The sequence below is a fragment of the Portunus trituberculatus genome, chromosome 14, assembly GCF_017591435.1.
Source record: "Portunus trituberculatus isolate SZX2019 chromosome 14, ASM1759143v1, whole genome shotgun sequence".
Lineage (NCBI taxonomy): Eukaryota > Metazoa > Arthropoda > Malacostraca > Decapoda > Portunidae > Portunus > Portunus trituberculatus.
In genome coordinates, this window is record NC_059268.1 from 14,365,031 (window position 1) to 14,388,102 (window position 23,072).

Genomic DNA, 23,072 nt, shown 5'->3' on the forward strand with positions numbered 1-23,072 from the left:
TATGAAAGAATGTAAGGATAAATGTTTCAAGAATATAGAACAAAGGGAAATAGAAATGTTTTTCCGTGTTTCAAGATAGAAAAAAAGACCATCTAAGCAGTTTCGCAAGTTTTTTAGGCATTTTGGAATAAATAAATATTTCCCAGAACGCTCAGTAGTCAGTACAACTACCGGGATAGGCATGGAATGAATTGTCGTCTGCAGTGAATTATGAAGTAAAAAAGAAAGAAAACATACACTGCATATTTTATTATTAAAAATATGTCCAGTTCTTTTCATACAATCGATTGCATACCTTGATGAAAAAAAAAAGCTTTGTTACTGAACTACGGTACCTACTTACATTTGCATTATTTACATAACACATCCACAATTCTCCATATAATATTAGATTTAAGTTTAAACCTGAATTATTTATCACTGGTTGTAATTAACAGTATATATAATGTGAATAGAGGTGGGTATATATTTTCCAAAGCAACATTGTGTCCGGGGAGCTGCCGCCATGTCCTTCTCTCCTCTACCGTAACTCCACGATGAGGTGAGCGCGTAAACACTGCCTTCCTTTCCACTTTTTAAACACTTGTAGCATTAGTACCTACCAATATGTATAGTGCAAGGATGGAGGAGGTCGGGAAGTGCATTGTGGGTGTATATAACAGCCGTGGAGGAGAGGAAAATACTGAAATAAGATGAAAATTATGAATGCTAGGATTTGGTTGGCGGTCTTGCCTCACGTGTTGCAAGATGTTATGGCCGCATTTTCTCTGGTTTTCCTCTCCTCCAGTGCCTAGGCCTATGCTTACACATGCTATATAAGGTGGTAAGACGTGGAAGCTTATTGTGAGGTAGTGTGACACGTGGTTGTTAAGGAAGGGTGAGAATATAGTTTGTTGTGTGGCAGCAGCTGACGTGTTGCCTCATCCAGTCTTCTGTTCTGACAGCTTTTTCTATTTTGTTTTAACTCCTTCTAGTGTCATTGAGTGTGCTGTATGAACGGTGAAGGTCTTGAGTTGTTTTGTGTCAGTGTAAAGCTAAAGGGACAAAGGCAAGAGTAAAAATGAGGCATGTTTTGTGGCAGCAGCTGAGGTTGTCTTCTTTTCTGGCCCCTATTTCTATTTTTTTTTTTTAACTCGTTCCATTGGTTAAACCTGTCGTTAAGTGTGTTGTATGAATGGTGTGGGTCTTGAATTCTCTTGAGTCAGGGTGTTAAGGACAAAGAATCAGATTAAAGAGTAAAGGTGAGGTGTGATTTGTGGCAGCAGCTTACATTTTGCCATCATATAGGACCGCTGCCTCATGTCACTGAACACACGAGTTCATTTTGTGACAGTTGTGCGTGACGTGTAAATTTAGTCTTTCACCTTATTCTCACTTCAGGATCAAACTTTTTTTCTTACCTGTTTTGAATGAATCTACACTTCGTTTCCGCCGGTAATCGTTACTATATATATATATATATATATATATATATATGTGTGTGTGTGTGTGTGTGTATCCCCCCCTCCCCACAAAAAAAAAATATGGTCTATTCCCTCGGAAAGTACTGTATTAGGATGGACAAAAAAAAATAATAATGCAGAATAGACCAAAATGTACCCGAAGAAAATAGTTAGGTTACCACTAAGTGCCACAAAAGCAACAGTTCAAAACTGATTGTTACTGCTGTGGAGAGTACTCACCGCCACTACTGTCTATGCCAACCTATTGAAACTTACCTATTTAACCAAAAGTAACGTAACCCTGACTTTAACCTACCTAACTTAGCTAACGTACCTAACACGCACTGATGATACATCTTCCTCAGAACAAATTAACTATATCTAACCCGATTAAACTGATCTAGCCAAAGCAAATAAGCTTAACCTAAGCCAAGAAATTAATATGAAGTAGTTACTTTTATTTCTCTTCGTAAAATTTGATGATTCAATGAAAATCAAGACAACACCTTGCTGTTTGGACATCTTCAATAGACTGGTTCAGATCCACTTGCTTTTCTCCACAAACCCCTCTCATTTTTATTGGCCAGTGGCTGCATGTTCAAACAAAATAACTAATCACTGTGATTGATTTCATGTAGCTATTTGCAAATAACAATGACACAAACACACAAATGAACAAACCTAACAGTGTTCCCAGTGCCCATCAATCCATTACGTGTGGGTCATCTCTCTCTCTCTCTCTCTCTCTCTCTCTCTCTCTCTCTCTCTCTCTCTCTCTCTCTCTCTCTCTGCTGCACTGTCAATTCTTAGTGCCTTTCTCTGCCTTGTTACCTTCCCACAGAGCATCATGTACAGTATTCCCATCTAAAGCCATATCTCACAAAGTTCTTCCTCTCCACAGTTCGCTTAAGGTTCAGAAGCGCCTCGCCTCGGAGGTGCTCAAGTGTGGCAAGAAGAAAGTTTGGCTCGACCCCAATGAAATTGGAGAAATCGGCCAGGCCAACTCACGTAAGTAGCCTGGATGCACTTGTGTTACATCCCCTATATTATTTAAAGACTTCTGATTAGATCATCTCATCCTACATCCCCGAAGTGTAAATATAACCCTTAAAGTGCAGCATGTTTTGCCATGCCCTTGTAGGCAGGTTCGCACTAAAACATAGCTCATTTCAACCTCCTGTATCTTCTCTCCTACATTACTGAATGGAGTATCATTGTAAAGTCCATACCCTTAGCTGTCTTTTGACATTAATTTGAATGCTACATGAACATAAGTAGAATGATTGTGTAATTCTTAAGTAGGAAATCTGAAAGCTCATTATTACAGACATATCCACCTCTGCTGGACTTCTTTCCTGTCATTTAGCAATACAGTTTGTGAAATACCCCATAAAAACTCAAATTTAATTTTATTGTAAGTCAGTAACAAAAGGAAAGATGAAAAAACAGAAAAAAACACTACTACTTTTGTTTTTTCAGAGTACAAAAACCAACTTTTAGAGCTTGCTATTGTCACTCAGTGCATTGTGCACACTGGCTCAGACAGTGCCCGGCTACATATGCCACACCAAACGGCCATTGTATGAAGCAGGACGACATCTACATTGCCTTCCTCTGCATCCAGTTTTTATTTAGCATCACTATCACACAATTTGCAGATAACATTGTCATGCATATCAGCATGGAAAAATAAATCACTGGCAACATCACATCCATCACCAATACAGTAACCCAATGTGGTATTGCTGTCACTGCCAGTGATTGTGCTTGTGATTGTCTTGTCCATTTCTGCTTCAATTTCTCTAGTTACCAGCCCTCTCCTAATGTTCTTGATGGGTGTTTAGCTCAAAGGGGTCCCCGTCTTGTGGATGAATGATGAATAGAGCTCAGATATCTAGTGTTCTTAGAGTTATTACAAGGCATTGTCTGACAACTGTTAAGTCTAAGGTGCTTGGGTTAGTGTTTTTGAAAATGACATGTTTACTGGGCTTTAGGACAAACATAATTTGACTACACTTTAATTTTAAAAAATATTGTAGACACCCACGCTGCGAGCCCAGGTGTCCACAATTTTGAACACCGCACTTAAGGGTACCCTTAAAGAGACCTCTTCAGATCATCCCTCAACCTACAAACCTAAGAACTGTAATTAAAAGTTTATTGTTTCAACTTTCAAGTTTTGTTCCCAACAGTCCCTTATTGCAACAATTCCATGTGTTATGCACAATGGATGTAGTATGTAGTAAAGTTACAAATGAATTGTACGCAGGTTAGACTAACGCATCTTTCTTCACAGGCCAGAACATCCGTAAGCTTATCAAGGATGGTCTTATCATCAAGAAGCCCCACAATGTCCACTCACGTGCCCGAGTGCGCAAGAATCAGGAGGCTCGCAGGAAGGGCCGTCACATGGGCTTTGGCAAGAGGAAGGGTACAGCCAATGCCCGTATGCCACAGAAGGTATGAGCCAGCATCTTGTATTGCACCATCTTACCATGTATATACTGTTCAATGTTTATATAAATTTATGAAGCTGCGGGGATTATGTACAAAGATTTAAAGCACAAATTTTGGAGAAGAGAATATTGTTGGGAACCTGATGAATTTTTAGCATCTACATATTGAGATTTATCCCCAGCTTGGCTTTGGATTGCTGATGAGACTAGAGACAAATGAAAGAATAATTGATTGCTGATTAGACTGTAAAAACAAATGAAAGAATGATTTAGGCAGTGATTATATTCTAGGAGATAAAGTGGTAGTCTAGATTCTTACTTGGATGAACTTTCTCTGAGAGCCATGCTGGTGAGAACAGTGAATAAGAAACTGAATGGTTTAACCAACCAACCACTGCATAGCCAAACTCACACGGTCATCTTACGTGTAGGCATTGTTAGGACAAGATACTTAAGGTCCGGGATAATCGTTGTAAAGCTGGTTGCTAAGAAAATCTGAGAGTGACTTTGAAAGTGCTAAGGTCTCTCATCTCTACAACAAAAAGATAAAAAATTCCTTGGTCCTACAACAATAACAGCAAAACTAATATTGTGGTAGATTTAGGTTTGGATTAGATTACAATATATCCGCAGCATAACACTCATGCATACCTTCCTTCCAGGTGCTGTGGATTCGTCGCATGCGAGTTCTGCGTCGTATGTTGAAAAAGTACCGTGACAACAAGAAGATCGACAGGCATCTGTACCACGAGCTGTACATGAAGGTGGGTGTTGAGGACAGCTGCTCTCGTCTGTAGTCAGTCAGTCTCTCTCTCTCTCTCTCTCTCTCTCATGCAGGTTCAAGACCAGTGCAGTAACAAAACTTTCTCCTTACAGGTGAAGGGCAACGTGTTCAAGAACAAGCGTGTCCTCATGGAGTACATTCACAAGAAGAAGGCCGACAATGCCCGTGCCAAGATGCTGAGTGACCAGGCCGAGGCACGCAGGAACAAGGCAAAGGAGGCACGCAAGCGAAGGCAGGACCGTGTTGCCATCAGGAAGGCCGAAGCATTGAAGAGCAAGGAAGACACCGAGTAACTTGTGTACCCTAAGTAAATAAAAAAAAGCTTACAAATATTTACTTTTATTCCTCACTCATGTTAAAATATAAGACATTGGATATAATCTTTGAAAACTGTATCAACTTTGTTTACAAATGCAAAGACCTTACTCCTAGCCATGGTCCAAGGTTAGGAAGGGCATTCCCAAATGCCAAAACCAGTCCTGACTCCTCTATCAGGAGGCACCATCCTAGCCCTGGTGTAATAGGGAAACTACACAGGATGGCCGACTGATTATGCAAGGCAGGAGTCAAAAAGAGAGCTGATGTGGGGGGTCTAGTGATATAGTGGAAAAGTGAGCTGGGCTGGAAAAATTTGACAGCATCAGTATATGCATACATACATACACTGAAAAATGAAAAATCTTTAGTGAATGTGTTTTAACCCCTTCAGTACTTGGATGTATTTTTACCACGAGTTTGGGTATGATTAGACAATTTTATTTACATTAGGGTCAATGGTGGTCAGAAGAATACTAGCAAGTTTTCACCTATTCTAATCCTCACAGTTTCTGAAGTATAGAAATGCTAAATAGCAGGTAGAAGGAAAATGAAAATGCGGGATTAAGAAAGGAAGTGATGATCACCACAATCACTTCCATTTGTCTAGTTTTCCCTTGTTCTTTCATTCTAATAAGAAAAGAATCCTAAATTGACAGTTTGTGAAGTGTCAAACGAGAAAACAGAATACGGTAGAAGTGAAGGTAAAGTTACCTTACCACTCTTCCTCTGCTGCTGTCTTGCTGGGAAATTCATAACCTATTCCATATCACCTAGTACCTCTTTCATCTCTTCCTGAGTACTAGCCATGCCCTGGTCTAGAATGACATCCATTTCCTCTGTGTCCTGTGGTTCTTGTGTCTTTCTCTCCTCTGGGTCTATTAACTTGTCCATAATACCATCCATGTTTTCTGTATCTTGTCCTTGTGCTTTGCTTTTCTCTGTTGAGTCCTCTAACTTGTTAAGAACATCCATTGGTTCTTCTGTGTCGGTGTGTCCCTCTTGTCCATGTTTTCTGTCATTTGGGTGTTGTAACTTATCCCCAACACCATCCATACATTCCTCTGCTTCATTTAGTGTTTGTTGTGTCTCTTTTCTAGCCTGTGAGCCTTCTGTCTTGTCTGTACCACCATCCATAAGTTCCTCTGCTTCATCTAGTGTTTCTTGTGGCTCTCTTGTGCCCTGTGAGGCTTCCACTTTGTCAGCACCACTATCTGTAACTTCTTGTGTGTCACTGGATTTTTCTGTTCTGTCCTCTGAGGTGCCAAGAGATCTTCCTGTCCCAGGTAGTGTGTCTGCAAAGTAAGGCACATTAAACTTGACATTCTACATAGAATGATTTCTGGGGCAAAATCATTGTTTAGGATTTAGTATCTCTTCAGATCCTGAAAGAAATAACATATGATACACTCATGCCTGACATTTGAGAAAGCTGGAGAATATATCCAATGAAATTTTGACAAAGACAAGTAAAAAAGTAAAATAAACAAGTAAATAAGTAAAATAACAATAAAATAAGGAAGGTCACAGGAGGCCATCAGACACACACACACGTCACAGCATGAAACATATCTATGAAGTACCTATTGTCAGTAACAAGTTTTTTCTTTCCCAGCACGAATATGTCCTGAAGAAACAAGGTATGAAAGGATGGGTGGTATTTCTAAAGTATAAAACAAACTAATATGTAAAACTGTATTACCAAAATAATCCACTTCTTGGGAACTCATCATCTGCTGTGTAATAAAGTCTTCTTCTTTCTCTTGCTGTTGTTGTTGCTGCTGCTGCTTGAGCCTGGCCATGCGCCTCTCAATAGCCAGCTGCCTGTTCCTCTCTATCCTCTCTCGCTGCTCTTCAGTCAGCTTCTGCAAAATCAGTAGTGTTATTCAGAATGTGAAAAAATATACACCAATTAATACTAATTTGAAAATATGCACTCTCCAGGACTGTTCTGTATATCACACTATTAACCTTTAATCTTTCAGTAAGGTTATGCTATGCTAATTAATCATGACTTTAGTATGTAAAATGTAAATAGTTTGCCATGAGAGCTTACACACTTAAGAAATATTTTACCACTTTAGAGCTTGATTGAATTTCTGTAATGTTTGATTTGTGTTTTTTTTTTATGTAATGGGTGATGCTGGCCAAGGAAAAAAAATATATAGGCCTACTTAGTTGCCAGTCCCTTTGCAGGTCCAAAAGAGTTAGAAAGAAAGAGATAAATGTCTTGAAACCTCCCTCTTAAATGAAGTCAGTCATAGGAAGTTGGAAATACAGAAGCAGGCAAGGAGTTCCAGAGTGTACATACTGGCTTTGGTGGCTGGGAGGCAGGAGGCAAGACAGTCATTTCAGGATCTGAGCTGTTGGTGGTGATGGAAGCGGGAGGTTCGCCTGTAGGTGTGATGCCCAGTAGTTGATCAAACACATCAACAACTGGAGTGGTCTCCGAGTTGTCATCTGGACCTCGTCTCACATTATCCTCCTCACCTTCCTCTCCTCCCTCTATGAACATGTCCAACCTTAGCTTCTTGATGTTAACCTGAAGTCAAAAAATGATTAATATGAGAATCACCTAGTGTGACAAAAAGATTCATATAGTAGAACACTCCATGCCGTCCCAGTGTCCCTAATCTACAAGCTGGATACAAAATTAAAGACTATACTGAAACAATAACAAATCCCATTATCGTTCAGAGCCTTGGGGGTTGCAATAAATACAAGCAAATACCCATTACACACCTGGACATTCTTCTTGGTGCCAAGCTTCTCAATCTGTTCAAGGGTGTCTCTGAAGGGCAGCTTGGGGTACATGCGGTGGGCCCAGTGCTCCAGTACATTCAGCAGCTCCTTTAGGTCCTCACGCTCATGACCTTTACCCTTGAATTTGAAGTTTCGGCAGATTTTATTGAGTGCAAACATCCCCCTTGGTCCGGCCAGCCTGGAAGAAAACATAAGGATAAAACACTCGGTTCTCTTCAGATATAGGGATAAAACACTCAGTTCTCTTCAGATATAAGGATAAAATACTCCATTCTTTTCAGATATGAGGATAAAACATTTAGTTCTACTAGATAGGTGTAATGTTTCTTGATACTGCCAACTAGGGGAACTATAATAAGACATCCTGCCAGCCTACAAAAGTATAATGAAACATCATGACACCTTTAACAAGTACAATGAAATATCCTGCACAAGCCTACAAAACTTTGAGACATACAGTACAGCTAAATTAATGAGCAAGCCTGCAAAATTAAAATAAGGGATTAAATCTGCTAAATACCATCTCCTCTTCTACTTGTTTCTTTAGCATGTGATTAAGTCAATAAATGAAGAACGTAAGAAAAGAGGGGAGCTGCAAGAAACTTTCCGGTCTACACATGGCAGTCCCTGTATGAGCAAAGCTACTTAATTCTACCATCCCTATCCATAAATTTGTCTAATCTTCTTTTAAAGCTCCTCATTAACTCTGCTCCATTCAGCAAAAACCCTGTTAGAGAACCAGTTCCTTCTCATTTCTTTCCTAAACCCATTATTTTTTATTCGCTCCTGGCTACTGATCTTAAGAACTTTGCTGTCCTTACCTGTGAGCATCTAGTTTTGGTAGTGGATTGGCTACCACTCTCTTGGCCTTGATAGGTTGGGGTGCTGGAGCCTCTTTTGCTTCTTCCTCTCCTCCTTGAAAGCACAGAAACACTTTAGTACTCACATTCCTTCTTAATACCAGCCTCTTTTCTCTTTCCCTAATATCCTTTAACCTTACATCACATAGGAAGGGATAATGTCAAGATTAGTAAACCCTTCAGCTCTACTCAATTCCTGGTTCCCCTATGCAGCTCTTTCACTCAGCTGACATGTATGAATGAAAATATTTTTAAAAGTAACCTAACTTAATATAACCCTTAATTTAATCCAGGTTGGGTTATGTTAGTTAGGTTATCATATCTTAATTCATACGTCATGTCAGCTGTAAACGGGGAGCCAGGAAACGAGGAGAGCTGGATGGTTTATTTATTTTGCCATGATCCCATAGAGCATAGAGAGTACTTGTGGCTGAAAATTATGTGCCCAATGACAGTCTTGAAAAAATATAAACTAATAAAACAAAAACAAGAATTAAAAGATTGTATGAATAGGTAAAAGGAATGTATGTGAGAGAGAGAGAGAGAGAGAGAGAGAGAGAGAGAGAGAGAGAGAGAGAGAGAGAGAGAGAGAGAGAGAGAGAGAGAGAGAGAGAGAGAGAGAGAGAGAGAGAGAGAGAGAGAGAGAGAGAGAGAGAGAGAGAGAGAGAGAGAGAGTGTAGAAGAGACTTTACTGTACATAGCAAAATATATACACACCAGCTTCTCCCTGCTCTTCAGTGTCATCTCCCCATACATTGCGCTGCTGCTGTTGCTCTGTGTCATTCCCCCATACACTTCGCTGCGGCTCCTCGGCATCACTCCCACCGCCACTCTCTCCGTCCGAGCCCCTAACACTAGCAGCCTCTCGGTCACCAAAAAGATCACCAACGTCAAGCTCCATCACTGAAAAAATAGTTGACGTGTTTATGAATCAAATGAAAGCCATCAACAAGAAGTCCCCACAGACTGAAAAACCATGTACTGTACCCTTGTGTCTAGAACAATCATTTAAAAAAAAGAATGACATGAATACACTATCTGACATCTCTCTTTTAGGACTACACTTCACTCTGTAGAGCACCTGATCACTCACCAACTCATTACCGGACCAAGTGGCCTTACAGTTTAGGGACACTAGGACAGGAAGCAGTGGTAGAATATTACGACTTTGAAGAGCTTCCTCTGAATCACATCAAGTATCAGTTTTCTTTTTTCTATTTTTATTTTATGAAGGAGAGGCCAGCCAAGGGCAACACAATATAAAAAGAAAAAGAAAGTCTTTCTTGGGTCCTGGTTCTCTAAAAGATCAGTAGGGACTCCTATAGATGCTTTTGAAAATCAACAACACACCCAAAAACAAAGTTACATTAGCTTAGGTTAGGTTAACTTCGATTAAGTTTGTTTTGGTTAAGTTGGCCAGGGACATCAAAATAAACCAAATTTTGAATGTCATGAAAAGTCTAAGGCATGGGTTCTTAAATTGGGGTCCACAACATTTCTAGGGATACTTAGGCGGCTGATGTAAATATCCTTTGCAGTATATCATTGCATATTGAGTGATCTTGTGCCAGTAACTAAATTAACATTCTCTTCAATGTTAGATTACTAAGGATTTATGGAGATGATCCTACAACTCGGGAGGGGGGGGGGGTTCTTAATGAAAAAAGGTTGAGAACCCCTGGTCTATGGGGTAAAACGGCCATTTTTGGCAAACGATGGACCTATGTAAATATTAACCATATTAAATACATAACTATTTCAAATTTAGTAAATTGTTAGTCTGCCCTGAAATATGTAATTAACTGCTGAATGTATAATGAAACAAAACGCCCCATGTCAAACCTACATGGCATGAGTTGTATTCGAGAGTAACACACCCAAGATAATATCAAAGACTTGAATATTTCCAGGTGCCCTCTGAAAAGTTTTATGGGGGTACATCAAGCAGCCTGGAAGGGCATCACCGTCACTGCCACCCCCGTCACTACTACAGTCAATGTCTGGGAGTACAAGTCATCCGTAAACACAAGTTGCATTCATTGCCCCGTACATTTTCTCGTACACCAACGCATGCTCTGAGTTAAACAGGTGGCTGTGTAAGTAATGCTGCTGCTACCATGCACTAAAAGCTGTGAGTAACTTGCCTGTCAAAGATGGGTAGCTGAAATGTTGCTTCCTGTTCACCCGTCAGAAATATCACCGGCCAAACAGTACCTAACCTCCAGGCTTCAACACAGCCACTGTCTCTGATTTAGCGCCAAATGTTGTACCACCGTCCACCAAAAGTGCCGATGAAGTGCCGAAATGATTTTGTTATGGTTATTGAGCTTTTTATGACCATCATCTCAATTATCCTACACAAGATACATCATATTATACCGAAAAGAAAGAATCGGCCTCCTTGAGAGCATTATATCAATAGTTTTGAAAAGAAAAAAAATCCACCACTTTGCAAGGTTATCTACTTGAGGGAAAACAACTTTTATCTTCGCTGCAATATGAATAATAGCAAAAATTCTCATTATCAACCATGCTGTGACATCTCATAGCAACCACATGGCTGAACATGATAAGGGGCGACACGCTAGTCTCTCTCTCTCTCTCTCTCTCTCTCTCTCTCTCTCTCTCTGACTACAGATGGTGGAAGAGCGACTAACGTAACGGAGGCGTCGACCAGACCGCAATAGTTCTGAGTTGCGAAGACTAATCACTGAACAATCTTATAATTACTTACTTCACTGATGAGTGTAACGCGCCACACTGTGTACATAATAAGGGTTTAACCTTTTCTTAATGAAGTTTACTTGACCATTATGATTGTTTCCTTACGTTATTTGGTAATTATTCTTTTTTTATTAATATTTGCTACATGTGGTTTCATTTGGTCTTGATTTGATGACATACCAAGAAAAAGACTCAGATACCCTATTCATTATCATCATTAGGGATACTATTATCATTGTGAATGCCATAATCATTACTAACTTTATCAATAACAAGTGTGATCTGTATTAACGAAAGAATTTATAATGTGCACGTACTTATTAATGCATTTCTAATCTCAAGTTACTTATAAAAACATGCTCTCTCCGTTTCATATTATTCATAGTATCCAGCTTACTGTAGCCCGTTTAAGCAGTCTCCTTCTACGGAAAAAAAGAAAAAGAGGAAAAGTCTTGACTATGAAGTTGAACATAAAGAAAAATTTCACTGCTACACACACACACACACACACACACACACACACACACACACACACACACACACAGTAATAATACTCTTTTTTCATAATGATATTCTTTTCTTTCCTTTCTCGGATTTTCTCTCTAGCACGCTTTTCGTCCAGGCTCAGCGCTGCGCGCGCGCACACACACACACACACACACACACACACACACACACACACACGGTACCACATGAAGGTCATAAGCTGGCACGTGTTTAGCATAGTAGGCCATGTCTTACTTTTCTTAATGTGCTCTACCTATGGTTATATAAAAAAGACAAAATGAATATGTAAATAAAAACTAATGAAAATGAAATAATTAGAAGCTACGAGATTTTCATTGTGATTATGATTTCTATTTTCAAATCCTTCTCAACCTTCTTAATAAAACTAGATTTGATAAATACGTTAACATTTCACTACGGTAATTTAAGATGTGCAATTTCACCACTGCATCTACAAAGATATTTCCTAACTCACCCTCATCTCTCTCCAAACTTTTCAGAGTAAGACATCCAAAGCATTCACGCTTATTGTCATCACTAAACTCTCTCACAAATACAAACTTTTAACCTCTTCTGCACCATGACACGTTTTCATATTCATTCTGCTTACTATTTTGTGATTTTATACAGCTTGAGAAACTTGTATGAGGGTTAAAATAGTGAAAATTCTGGCCCTTAATCTTCCGACTTCCATAAACCCTTCTTAATGTCAACAAAATCGTCCGATTATACCCAAAATTCATAATAAAAATGAGTCCCAGTACTGAAAGGGTCAAAATAAACAAAAAAACATCCATCGATGACACATAATCTTTGTTAAAGTAGCATTTGGATATTGAACACCTAAAAACCTCAATGAAAACCACAATACCCTTCATTAGACCCAGTAACAATCGAAGAGAGACTTGTGAGCGTCTGTGGCTGCGGATCCTGTCATTGGAAATCTCACAACTCATCTTGAGAATATCCCTCACCATCCAACGCTGGTGGTGGCTCTAAGAAAGTCGGGCAGTGGGTGGAGCAGCAGCAGCCTACTCCTCTCTCTTACTCCAAGCTACACACACGCACACACAGACACACACACACGCACACGAAAAGAAAGTCACGTTACCACAGAGTACTTTATGAATATACACTATGTTATTACCCGTCATCACCACATAATCACCACATATCATCACCACACCGTCACCAAGTCATCACCGTGCGCTGTCCAGTTGTGAGGATCATAGAAGAGAAACCAGCGTGACTTGAATTGTCTTTCCGTGATTCTCCCCGCCCCGCCCACACACTGAGGACTGTTTGCTTGTCAGTAACGCCACTTTTCTCAAGCCATAGTCAATCAGGGCGTGACTGGCAAAAAACGGATGTCGTGGAGTGAATATAGGTAATGATGGTCTTATAAAACCACTGCTTCAACCAATATCTAACGTAACTTTTTGCTATCTGGCCTAATACAACGTTATCGCTCTTAATAAAACCTGTGCTACCGCAGGAAAACTTTCGTGTCAGCGTAGCCACATTGGAGAGCCACTCTGATCGACAGGGAGAGATGACGGCGGAGTTAAGGTGGAAGAGGAAGGAGGAAGGAGGAAGGAGCGTCATCCGTCCCCGAGCACGAATAACCCATGTTCCCTCGGTGAAACTCTTGCCATCTGCCACTCACTCCCTCACTTCCTCTTCGGGCGGTGGTCCTGTGACAGAGTTATTACAGTGGGTGCGTTACCTCCCCAGACTGAAAAAAACCCCACCCCACACACACATACAGACGGGATTCATCTCTTCTCTCACCTGTTAAGGGATGATATATAGAAAAAGACATCTAGAAATTCGTGTGGAAGCTCTCAACAGGCATTTCAGATTACGCATACGTCATGTTTGTTGTGTCATAAGATTGGAAACGGTGAAGGTAACGACTGGCAACTTCTGTGATCCTTAACCTTGCAGCGAGAGCCAGCGGATGTGGAGAAGACCAGCTGAGCCCTCGGAGGATTTTGGGGCACAGAACACATGGCGGAGAAAGGAAAATGACAGGGGGGTAGCAACATAGATATGAAGAGAAATAGAGGTCAGAGAGAGAGAGAGAGAGAGAGAGAGAGAGAGAGAGAGAGAGAGAGAGAGAGAGAGAGAGAGAGAGAGAGAGAGAGAATGAAAGCAAATTGTCTTGTAAAATTCAAGAACAAAGGGTGCCAGATGCGACCTAAATCGTCAAACTGGTCATAGCAAAAGAATCTTCCAAGTAATTTCCACTCCAAAATGCAGAAAGACTGGAAGAAACTATGCGAATAAAAGTAGTATGTAAAAAAAAAAAAAAATAAAAGAAGTAAGACGGGAACAACTAACTGTCAAGCAATATAAGATGAAAGACATGGATAAAAGAGGAAAAACAAGAACACACACACACACACACACACACACACACACACACACACACACTGAACGGTATGTAAATCAAACCACTTAATTGTCCAGAACAAAACACTGTGTTCCCCTCACGCTATAGTGTCTGCTATCTTGAGTAACGAGGTGTTGCTCGCCATACTAACATTTGTACTACTCAAATCATGACCAACATTTATCACATCTTCAACGATAATCTCTCACCGTCACCGCCTCTTCATCTGAGCAACAACCTCCTCTGTTTCTCGTATTCTATTTATTTTGACCTGATTTTGTGCATCTCATACCGCTTTCTCTAACGTCTGCGTCTTATCTCCATCACTTCAAACAGGCCTTACAATGTAGCGGAAGTCATTGTGGTTTCCAAACGTAACTTCGTGTATCTAGCGACATTTAACATAAGATTCTGCACCAGACAGGAACTCAGCCAACCTTTACGCTACTATCGTATCTAATCCTTGCCCAGGTTATATACACAGTTCTATCCAGTTTCCTTAGTACATCCAGCCTAACCATTCCTCCTCAGAGTATGAGCAGAACCAGTATCTGTCTTGGCCTGTAAAGGAGTAGCAGGTAGGCTGTGCTTCGATGGCTGTAAGTGATAGCAGATGTTTCGCTTGTCGTGAGAACATACGAGGCTTTACCGTAAGCTGCTCAGTCTGAATCATTGAGGCTTGGGTGCTTCAAAATGTGTACTTCTTGATGCTTCCGGAAATTCTGTTGTTCCCTGTGTTTCAAGTACGCCGCCTTTCAAATCAACCACAATATCATAGTGCATCTTGTCTTTCCAGACGGCGGCGAAGCTTTACTCATGTGGACAGAGAATGCTCCATGTAAGACTGACTGACAACGTGACGAGTGCTATCTTGCCCTGAAGCCCTTCAGTACCATGAAGAGTTTCCATATTCATTCTGGCTACTATTTGATGATTTTACAAAGCTTCATAAAGTTATGAAGGATTAAAACCGTAAAGACTCAGGCCATTAATTTTCTGAGCTCCATAGACCATTCCTGATGCAACTAAATCGTCTAATCATACCCAAAAGTCATGGTAAAAATGCATCTCAGTATTGAAGGGATTAAAAGCAGTCATACCTCCAATACCCCACCGCCTCTGCCCCATCACACATTGGTCCCTTGTGCAGCAGCAACCCCGCCCTCCACCAAACACTTCCCAACACATCAGAATCCCGTTCCCACTACACAATCGTCTCTCCTTCCATAACATCAGTCCAGCCCACACCACGCACCTCCCCAACAACACAGTGTCACTCCCGCCCCTCCCCACCTCACGCCACCACCACACGCCACCAGCAGCTGTACATTGTGGTAACGTAGCGGGAGGAAATCTTCAGTGAGCTACATTTTTTTTTTTTTTTCAAGAAAGACGAACAACATGAATATTTACACAGTGGCTCCCTTGCATGCGTGTACGTGCAAATGCAGGGACGTCCACTCACATTTTTTTTTTTCGCCTACGCTGCAGCTATCACGAACAGACCTCGCCGCTAGTGACACATGTTGCAGGGAAGGTAGGTAGGTAGATGACTGCTTGGTGAAATTGTCATATGGTTGCGCCCAATACTGCCAACGACCAAAAGTTCTTGCGTCACAAAGAAATCGGCTGCTTTTCGTGACCACCACAGAAGATAAAAGTGATGACTGATTATTCTAAGAGCCATACTCAGAAAAGCTTCCCTCTCTCACCGCAATCATTTTCAAAGACTACAGAGACGATTGGCTGAGTTCTAAAGAGTATTTGTCCTGTTAATGCAGAAAATTTGTTAAACATGTCACTAAATTTACAGAAACATCTTTAAAAACCCTTATCACTTCAACTAGAGCCCTTTGAAAATAGTGAAGGTGTAGCGCGGAAGTGTTTCAGAATATGGGCCTTTGTTCGTTGTGTTACCGATGCTGTGTGTGTTTGTGTGTATGTGTGTATCAGTGTATCAGTGATGTTTCATGAGAGGGATCTGATGTGTCATGAGGAGGATCTGTCAGAAGTTTTCCCTATACCGTGGCACTGGATAAGGATGAAGTGTGACTGGGCGCACTCTTTTCCCTCTCCAGTTGTAGTCACTCGTGATGGTTGCCTGTCCTTTGTTTATCAGGGTAATATTTTCTGTATCCGCGCTCTTCACTTATGATTCTTTATGTACATCAATCTACAACATGTAAACTGAGGATTCAGCTTGATGATTGTGCATAAAGACAAAGCAGAGGTCTTTAATATTATTCTGAACTCTTTAATTATGATTTCAGCTGGAAGGCAGATGGTCACAGAAAAGAAGTGGCACGGAAGAAGGTCAAGGAAAAGTAGTTGTTTTGCTGAACCCGAACATAACCACTAATGCTCTCCTGGCTGCGAGCACCTGCCTTTGTCAGGGCGTGTGTGTGAATATTAGGCACAGTAGGACGCCAGATGAGGGTAGAAAGTAAGGAGGTGCGAGGCGGGTCAGGACTGTCATCACGCCGTAACCCGTGGGTCCCTCGCAAACAACACACCTGATGGCCATGTGGGCCGCGCGAAGGAGGAGCAAAACCGGCACATCCCTACTTATACCGTCAGTGGTTGTGCTCGCGCTCAGTAGCACTCCAACTACAGTCTGGTCTGCAAGCTGTTCTTTACAAGCCTCGCCAGCTCTTGACTACGGTGTGCTCTGGACGGTGACTGCGGGTGGTGCCTTCTTCCCTCTCCCTCCCATTGGTGACAGAACGGAATCAGTAGACGAACTGGTGAACGATTCTATAAATACTTGCTCCTCTCATCCATTGTTTTCCCCAAGCAAGAAAATATCACGTGCGGGATGTAAACTGCCACCAAACACGAGGAGGTCAAACTGGTGCTTTTAACTGCCTGCCTCTCTGTTATGGGACGGTGAACGAAACGCGCGTGGTGAAGTGGTCAGTCATTTGTTGTACAGACTGGTGACGATCTGACTGTAGCTTCAGGTAAGACTGTGTGTGTGTGTGTGTGTGTGTGTGTGTGTGTGTGTGTGTGTGTGTGTGTTGCAGTCGTCTTGAAGTGTTTGTTGCGTCCCTTGGGATGAGTATTGGAAGCGCTGTTAAGCTTCCATCCATTAATGGCGCAGGCAATTTTATTTATAGTGGTACCCATATCAGGGCCCATATCACCACCCAAGCGCACCTTTGGAACCTAGAACCTGGGTGTCATGGTGACATGTAGGTAACTTTAAACCACTTGACAAATGGCAAAGTATCAAAGCGATACGTGGTGAGATTCGAATCTATGCGTGGACGTCTGCCCGATCCCACGTTCACCTTATCCACTATGCCACCGCCTCCCTGTGTGTGTGTGTGTGTGTGTGTGTGTGTGTGTGTGTGTGACTCATTGAAAATAAACGAAAAAATCATTGGTATCTACCGGCAAATACTTCTTTCATACTTTTTCACAACTGCTGACGCGTTTTCATATTCCTTTTGCTTACTATTTAGCGATTTTATACAGCTTTAGAAACTTGTGTGAGGATTAGAATAGTGAAGACTATGGCCATTAAACTTGTTATCTCCATACCCAAAACTCATGGTAGAAAAACGTCACAGTGCTAAATGAGCTATTGAATAACGACTAATATTCATATAAATTTGAAATCTTTGGATGTGGCTCCTTTAGCTTTTCTTCCCTGTCTCCAACCAGTGCACATGAATGTCAGAGAAAATACGGCCCAACATTGGTTAAGTCATGTGTCACTGTGTCACTCAGACCGAAGTATATTCTCGTGCAGTGGGCGCGCAGGGAGGTTCAGCACACGTTTAGCGCGTCGGCACCCGCGCCTCACTATTACCGCGAGTCTAAAATGTTCAAAGAAAAACTAAAAAGCAATTTTCTCTGGACATCTCTCAATATTTATACAGTAATTCAGCATGGTCATTAATTTACTATACACACATGCAGTATGTACAACCATCACCGCCCCTAACAACCGACACCTGTCACTGCGAATGGGGAAACCCTGCAGCAGTCGCCTCGATCCTCTGCGTGTCGCGCCAGGTAACCCACTTCATATCACACACCGCAAGTACAGTACATCTGACTTTTCCACAATTACAATATTTGAAGGTAAAAACGCTGAATTTCAGCTACACTAGCGGGATCTCTGGAAGACAGGTTTGGTTTTCGCCACATCTACTGAGGCTGTCTCTTGACGTTTTTAAAAGTGAATATTTATCTTCTGGATAGCGTCCTTCCCGTTCCCCAACCCGAACCTAGAGTCGCCTCCAGCCATACACTGACCTGTAACCCCTGCCATACGGCCGCCGGCCGCCGCCGCCGCCGCCAGGTGCACCACAACATCTGCTTCTTGGAATGTCGCCACCACCATGACTTTCACGTTTTCTAATGAAGCATAATGTAAAGTCTGTCCTAACTGGGTCACCACACACCGGCAGTGCGGCGCGGAAATTCGGCGCTGTCTCACTGGCTCGCCTGGAGGTCTTCCGCTCACCACTCGTGACTGGCATTGGCAAGTGTGCGGGAGTGTGCGGGGGTGATTTCCGTCATAGTTGTGTTTAGCACACATGTCTGTCACACAACAAGTTTCTCTGGGAAGGCGTCCCAGGGCTAGCTCAGTCACCAGTGTCCTGATGGTGTTTCCTTCTCGCCCCTTATGCCACTGAACCAAATCATTACAGCACACCATATAGTTTTAAATCATACGTATCATCTTTAACTAAACAAACATAAGGATTAGACCATTAGAGACTTTGGGGCTGAAATTGACTGCCACTTTAAAAAGCACGATGATACTTTTATTCAGATCTTCTGAGCGTTAGACATTATGAAATATACTTCGAAACTTTAAGGATAAATTTGCATCAAAATTTCTATAAAGAAGGGCGATATATCATGGTAACAGTCTGTTAACTACAGAACAGTGGTGACTCGTGAACCCCTCATGGAACAGATGTTGAGTTCTGCCTGTGTTCCCACCGCCGGGCTCCTTCTGTTAGGGCGGTAATCCATCGTCACATCTTTTACACGTCGTATGGAACAAAAAAGAGTTTTACAACACAAATTTATTCACTAACAGGGAGAGTAACACACTGTTCTGTCCACATAACAAGGGAGCAGGAGCCAATACATCGCCATCGACGGATTCGCAGCGTGCCGTCATTCATCCATGCTCCTCTTTTCAGAATGGGGTGGCGATGGATGTCCACGGTGGCGGCGGCAGCTGTGATCGTTATGTCATGTGATGCTGTTATTGCAAAAAAATCTCACAGAGAACTAGAATCTCTTAGAGTCAGCTTAGGAGATGCAGTGTTTTCGAGACAACACGGAGTTGGACAAAACTGGGAGGAGTCAAGCTCGGCAGAAGAGCCTCAAATAAATTATGACTATTTTGTTCAGCCCACTCCAGACACAACACGTCCGCTTCCTATTGCTGGAAGGCGGACATTCAACCCAAGGATATCAGACATTGACTCTCCTTTAGCAGACACTTCAATAAGAGATAGTGACACCACGGACAAGAACCTTGGTGCCAGGAAAGAGGAGATCCTGCAGTACACCAAAACTAATCCCTCCCACACTCAGGCCAGCACGGAACTGTACCAGGAGGATCAGGTGTGGCCAAACGAGGACCCATTCTCAGTGTTTTATGACTCCATGTTCCCCGAGATGGAGTCTGTTATTCCAGAAGAGGAGACACGCAAGAACATTCCTATAATTTCTCCAAAGGCAACCCAGAAAAGTACGTCCACTACCAATGATCCAGATTCCACGATTGAGGCGTCAGCTGACACCACTCCTACAACCTTACTTGGCGAGACACAGCTGCCCACAACGGCGCCTGTACTGCTCTCCTCCTCATCCATGCAGAGCACACCATCCAGCCATATACCGTCTCTTCTCAACACGTCCTTTGACTCTACTAGATTCGAAAAATTAATCACGAGGATGTCATTGGTGTTAGAAAAGTTTGGTCTGTCAAAGTCCTTCACGAAAAAAATCTTCAAAGAAGAAGAAAAGTTTCTTAACAACCTCATACACTTGAAGCCTCTAAATGACAAACTGAACTTTATTTCACACCATAAACTTTCTGCTGTGACTTCAAAGTTAAGCCTTTCGCCTTTACTCTCAAAGTTTGGTGTTGAAGAAATTTTTGGAAAAATAACTTCCAAACTGAATCTTACAGACGTGGTCTCCAAGCTGGGTCTGCCAGACAAGGCATTCAAAATGAACCTTACAGATCTTGTCTCGAAATTCGACATCGACGATGTGGATTACATAGTAGACCTTGTCGAAGCTGCCTCCAATCTCAATCTTAAAGATCTGGCATCAAAAATGAACATCGGTCACGTGAATGGTGCAAGATTACAACAAGTACAAGTCAGTCTGTCACACCTGCTGGAGTACATCATGAGCCTGGAGTCAGTGAAACACGCCACCAAGGAGTTGGGTATCAATGAGACCACGGTGAACGGAGTCTTGGATCGTGTGGAGGCATCAGCTCGCCAGGTTGTGGTAAGACTACTTCGGTATTCCTATGGTGACAAGTTTACATTGCTACTTAGATATGATGACCACCGTCCATGAGTCATCACACATGAATTTAGAATATGACAGTTTGTAAAAATCACGTGGTAGTTTTTTAATTTAAGTAAGATTTTGAATATGTGAAATTATATACAACACAAACAGTCGCATTCCTCTCTAACAATGTGTCTTTGGCGCAGGATGATGGCAACGGAGGGAAGCTGCTGTTACTCCCGCTGTTTGACACTGTCAGCCTCAATGTTGTGCAGAGTTTGGGCTTCACTGTTCTTATATTCTTTTTGCTGCTCTCCGCATATTCCTACATCTCGCTAAAACCCGTCACCATAGCTAGAGATGGCTCTGAAAGGCCGTAAGTGTCTAAAGAAATGGTTCATGTCACAGCGGAGTTGAATGATACTTTACAGAACAATTTTTGTCCAAGATTGATCAAATGACATGATCAAAGAACGTAATCTATAAACTGTAAGGTTAATCAGCATAAGGTTCATGTAGAAAGTTCAATAAGCTATCCTCGTTAAATGCCTGATAGCTTATTACTTCTTAATCGCTCCCTTTCAGACCTGGATCTTTGATACCTCGTCCTTCGGAGTTGAATCCAGACATCAACCCACACTGGAGGACTGCCCTTGATGCTGCTGAAGCCGTTGACTCACCCTGGGAGCATGAGCGACACCACCACCAGGAACAAGGACAGCGTGAAACAGTTGCTACTGGTCGTCCAATCCCGGTGCCTGATCCCGCGGCGCTACACAGGTTGGGCCACCACGCATCAAGCCACCTCAGGACTCGCCCACAACAAACCAACCCTCACCGCGGCCCTCTCATCGTCCCTGTTAACTTCCGCAGTGACCACCACATCAAACATTTCCCTGTCAGTACTCAGCAAACGGGTCATTCCCAGCCTGTACCAGTAAGGCCACACTCTGCCCTACACCATCACGTTTCACACCACCCTGTCCCACACCACTCCCCCTCAACGTTCTATTCCACACCACTCTGCCCCGCAACATTCTGTCCCACAACATTCTGCCCCACAACATTCTGCCCCTCAACATTCTGCCCCACAACATCCTGTACCACAACACCACGTCCCACACCGTCCACTTCCTCACCAGACTTTCATGGAACCACTAAAGCCATACATTGAACCACCACCCTTTAACCCTCTCCCTAATGTTCAGCCGTATGAACCAGATCACTACGACAAGCACCGCCACTTCGCATCATATGAAGACGACGATCAGTACGAAGACCAAGACAAAGACGTTAGGGGAAACTTCCACAACAGCTTTCAATGGAGTCACGGTCCACACACCAAACCTGACTCACCTAGGACACCTGATTGGCACTCAAACCCGACGACTACACCCGCTGATCCTGTAAAGTTCCACACCCACCACCACTCCTCATCCCACACGCACAACTGGCAACCTCAAAGGACCAGCCAACACTCCCCCAGTTTCACCACTACCGTCCGGCCCATCTCTGCCTTCACCTCGACCTCCACGCCCACCTCTCCGTCTACTGTCCATCTAAGGCCAACTAGTAAATACGCCAAAAGTGTCACATCCTCCCTCTCGGAAAAGAAAGAAGTCAAAACACGCAAAACGAACATCACTAATGGGTAGCTGCATCTAGAAGAGTCCTTGGCAGCATTAACAGGAGTAGTTTGTTTTTCTTTCGTTCTTGACACCATTACAATGCATAATCATTACAATTGCTGAAGTGTGAGAGAATGATAAGTAGGTAGGCTGGCAAGCACAGAGAGTATTGGTATCATGTGTCAGTCATGATGCCACACAAGGGTTCAGAACCGCTGGCCTTCTTAAGTAATTTTGTATAATTTTATAAAGACTTTGAGCCTTAACTACATACTGTAAGCAATAAGGGCAGTCAACATACCAAATATAGGTCAATCTGGCGTAAACTTGCTTCTTGGTCTTGAGATGCAGCTGTCCGCGGTCACGTCTGGATCAACTAACGGGTGGCCGTGTATTGCTCGGGACTGTGCTCAACTCGAGCATGTTCCTTGTTTCGAAGTGGCGACGTAAACAAATCCTTTAGCTGGTTGGAATATCTGTAGCTATTCACCTCTTGTATACAAAGTTATCTCTAAGTTTTGTTGTCATTAGGGATGAGTTAATACTATAGACGTATGAGTGCGCTTGTCTTGTATACTCTTACGTATTCGCTTAGTTTGTTAGGCGTAGTTTGTCTGTTTTCTTGACTGTTATGACTGTTATTTATTTATTTATGTTCATCATATTTCTTATAAATATGAACTTTTGAGGATAATGT

General features: G+C 42.2%; 3 protein-coding genes across 6 annotated transcripts; 2 read left to right on the forward strand and 1 right to left on the reverse strand.

Moving 5' to 3' along the window:
- Positions 1-489: 489 nt before the first annotated feature.
- LOC123503849 (60S ribosomal protein L19-like) lies at positions 490-5,012 on the forward strand. Its single transcript, XM_045253960.1, has 5 exons — positions 490-541; positions 2,344-2,450; positions 3,739-3,902; positions 4,561-4,662; positions 4,775-5,012. The coding sequence occupies exons 1-5, from the start codon at positions 537-539 to the stop codon at positions 4,973-4,975; spliced, it is 579 nt and encodes a 192-aa protein (XP_045109895.1). The 5' UTR covers positions 490-536; the 3' UTR covers positions 4,976-5,012.
- On the reverse strand, positions 5,006-23,022 carry LOC123503843 (TIMELESS-interacting protein-like). 4 transcript variants are annotated; one of them, XM_045253937.1, is made up of 7 exons: positions 22,677-23,022; positions 9,338-9,523; positions 8,582-8,675; positions 7,740-7,938; positions 7,309-7,539; positions 6,700-6,862; positions 5,006-6,292 (listed from the first exon to the last, which is right to left on the reverse strand). In XM_045253937.1, the coding sequence occupies exons 2-7, from the start codon at positions 9,519-9,521 to the stop codon at positions 5,757-5,759; spliced, it is 1,407 nt and encodes a 468-aa protein (XP_045109872.1). In that variant the 5' UTR covers positions 9,522-9,523; positions 22,677-23,022; the 3' UTR covers positions 5,006-5,756. The 4 variants fall into 4 exon arrangements, with proteins under 4 accessions (XP_045109872.1, XP_045109874.1, XP_045109871.1 ...); XM_045253939.1 differs by lacking the exon at positions 22,677-23,022 and adding an exon at positions 22,104-22,238; XM_045253936.1 differs by lacking the exon at positions 22,677-23,022 and adding an exon at positions 18,510-18,930.
- LOC123503850 lies at positions 16,792-23,061 on the forward strand. The gene is given in 5 exon segments (XM_045253961.1): positions 16,792-17,206; positions 19,412-20,741; positions 20,954-21,123; positions 21,333-21,915; positions 21,917-23,061. Coding segments are annotated over 4 exon segments (2,568 nt in total). The 5' UTR covers positions 16,792-17,206; position 19,412; the 3' UTR covers positions 22,403-23,061.
- Positions 23,062-23,072: the final 11 nt, after the last annotated feature.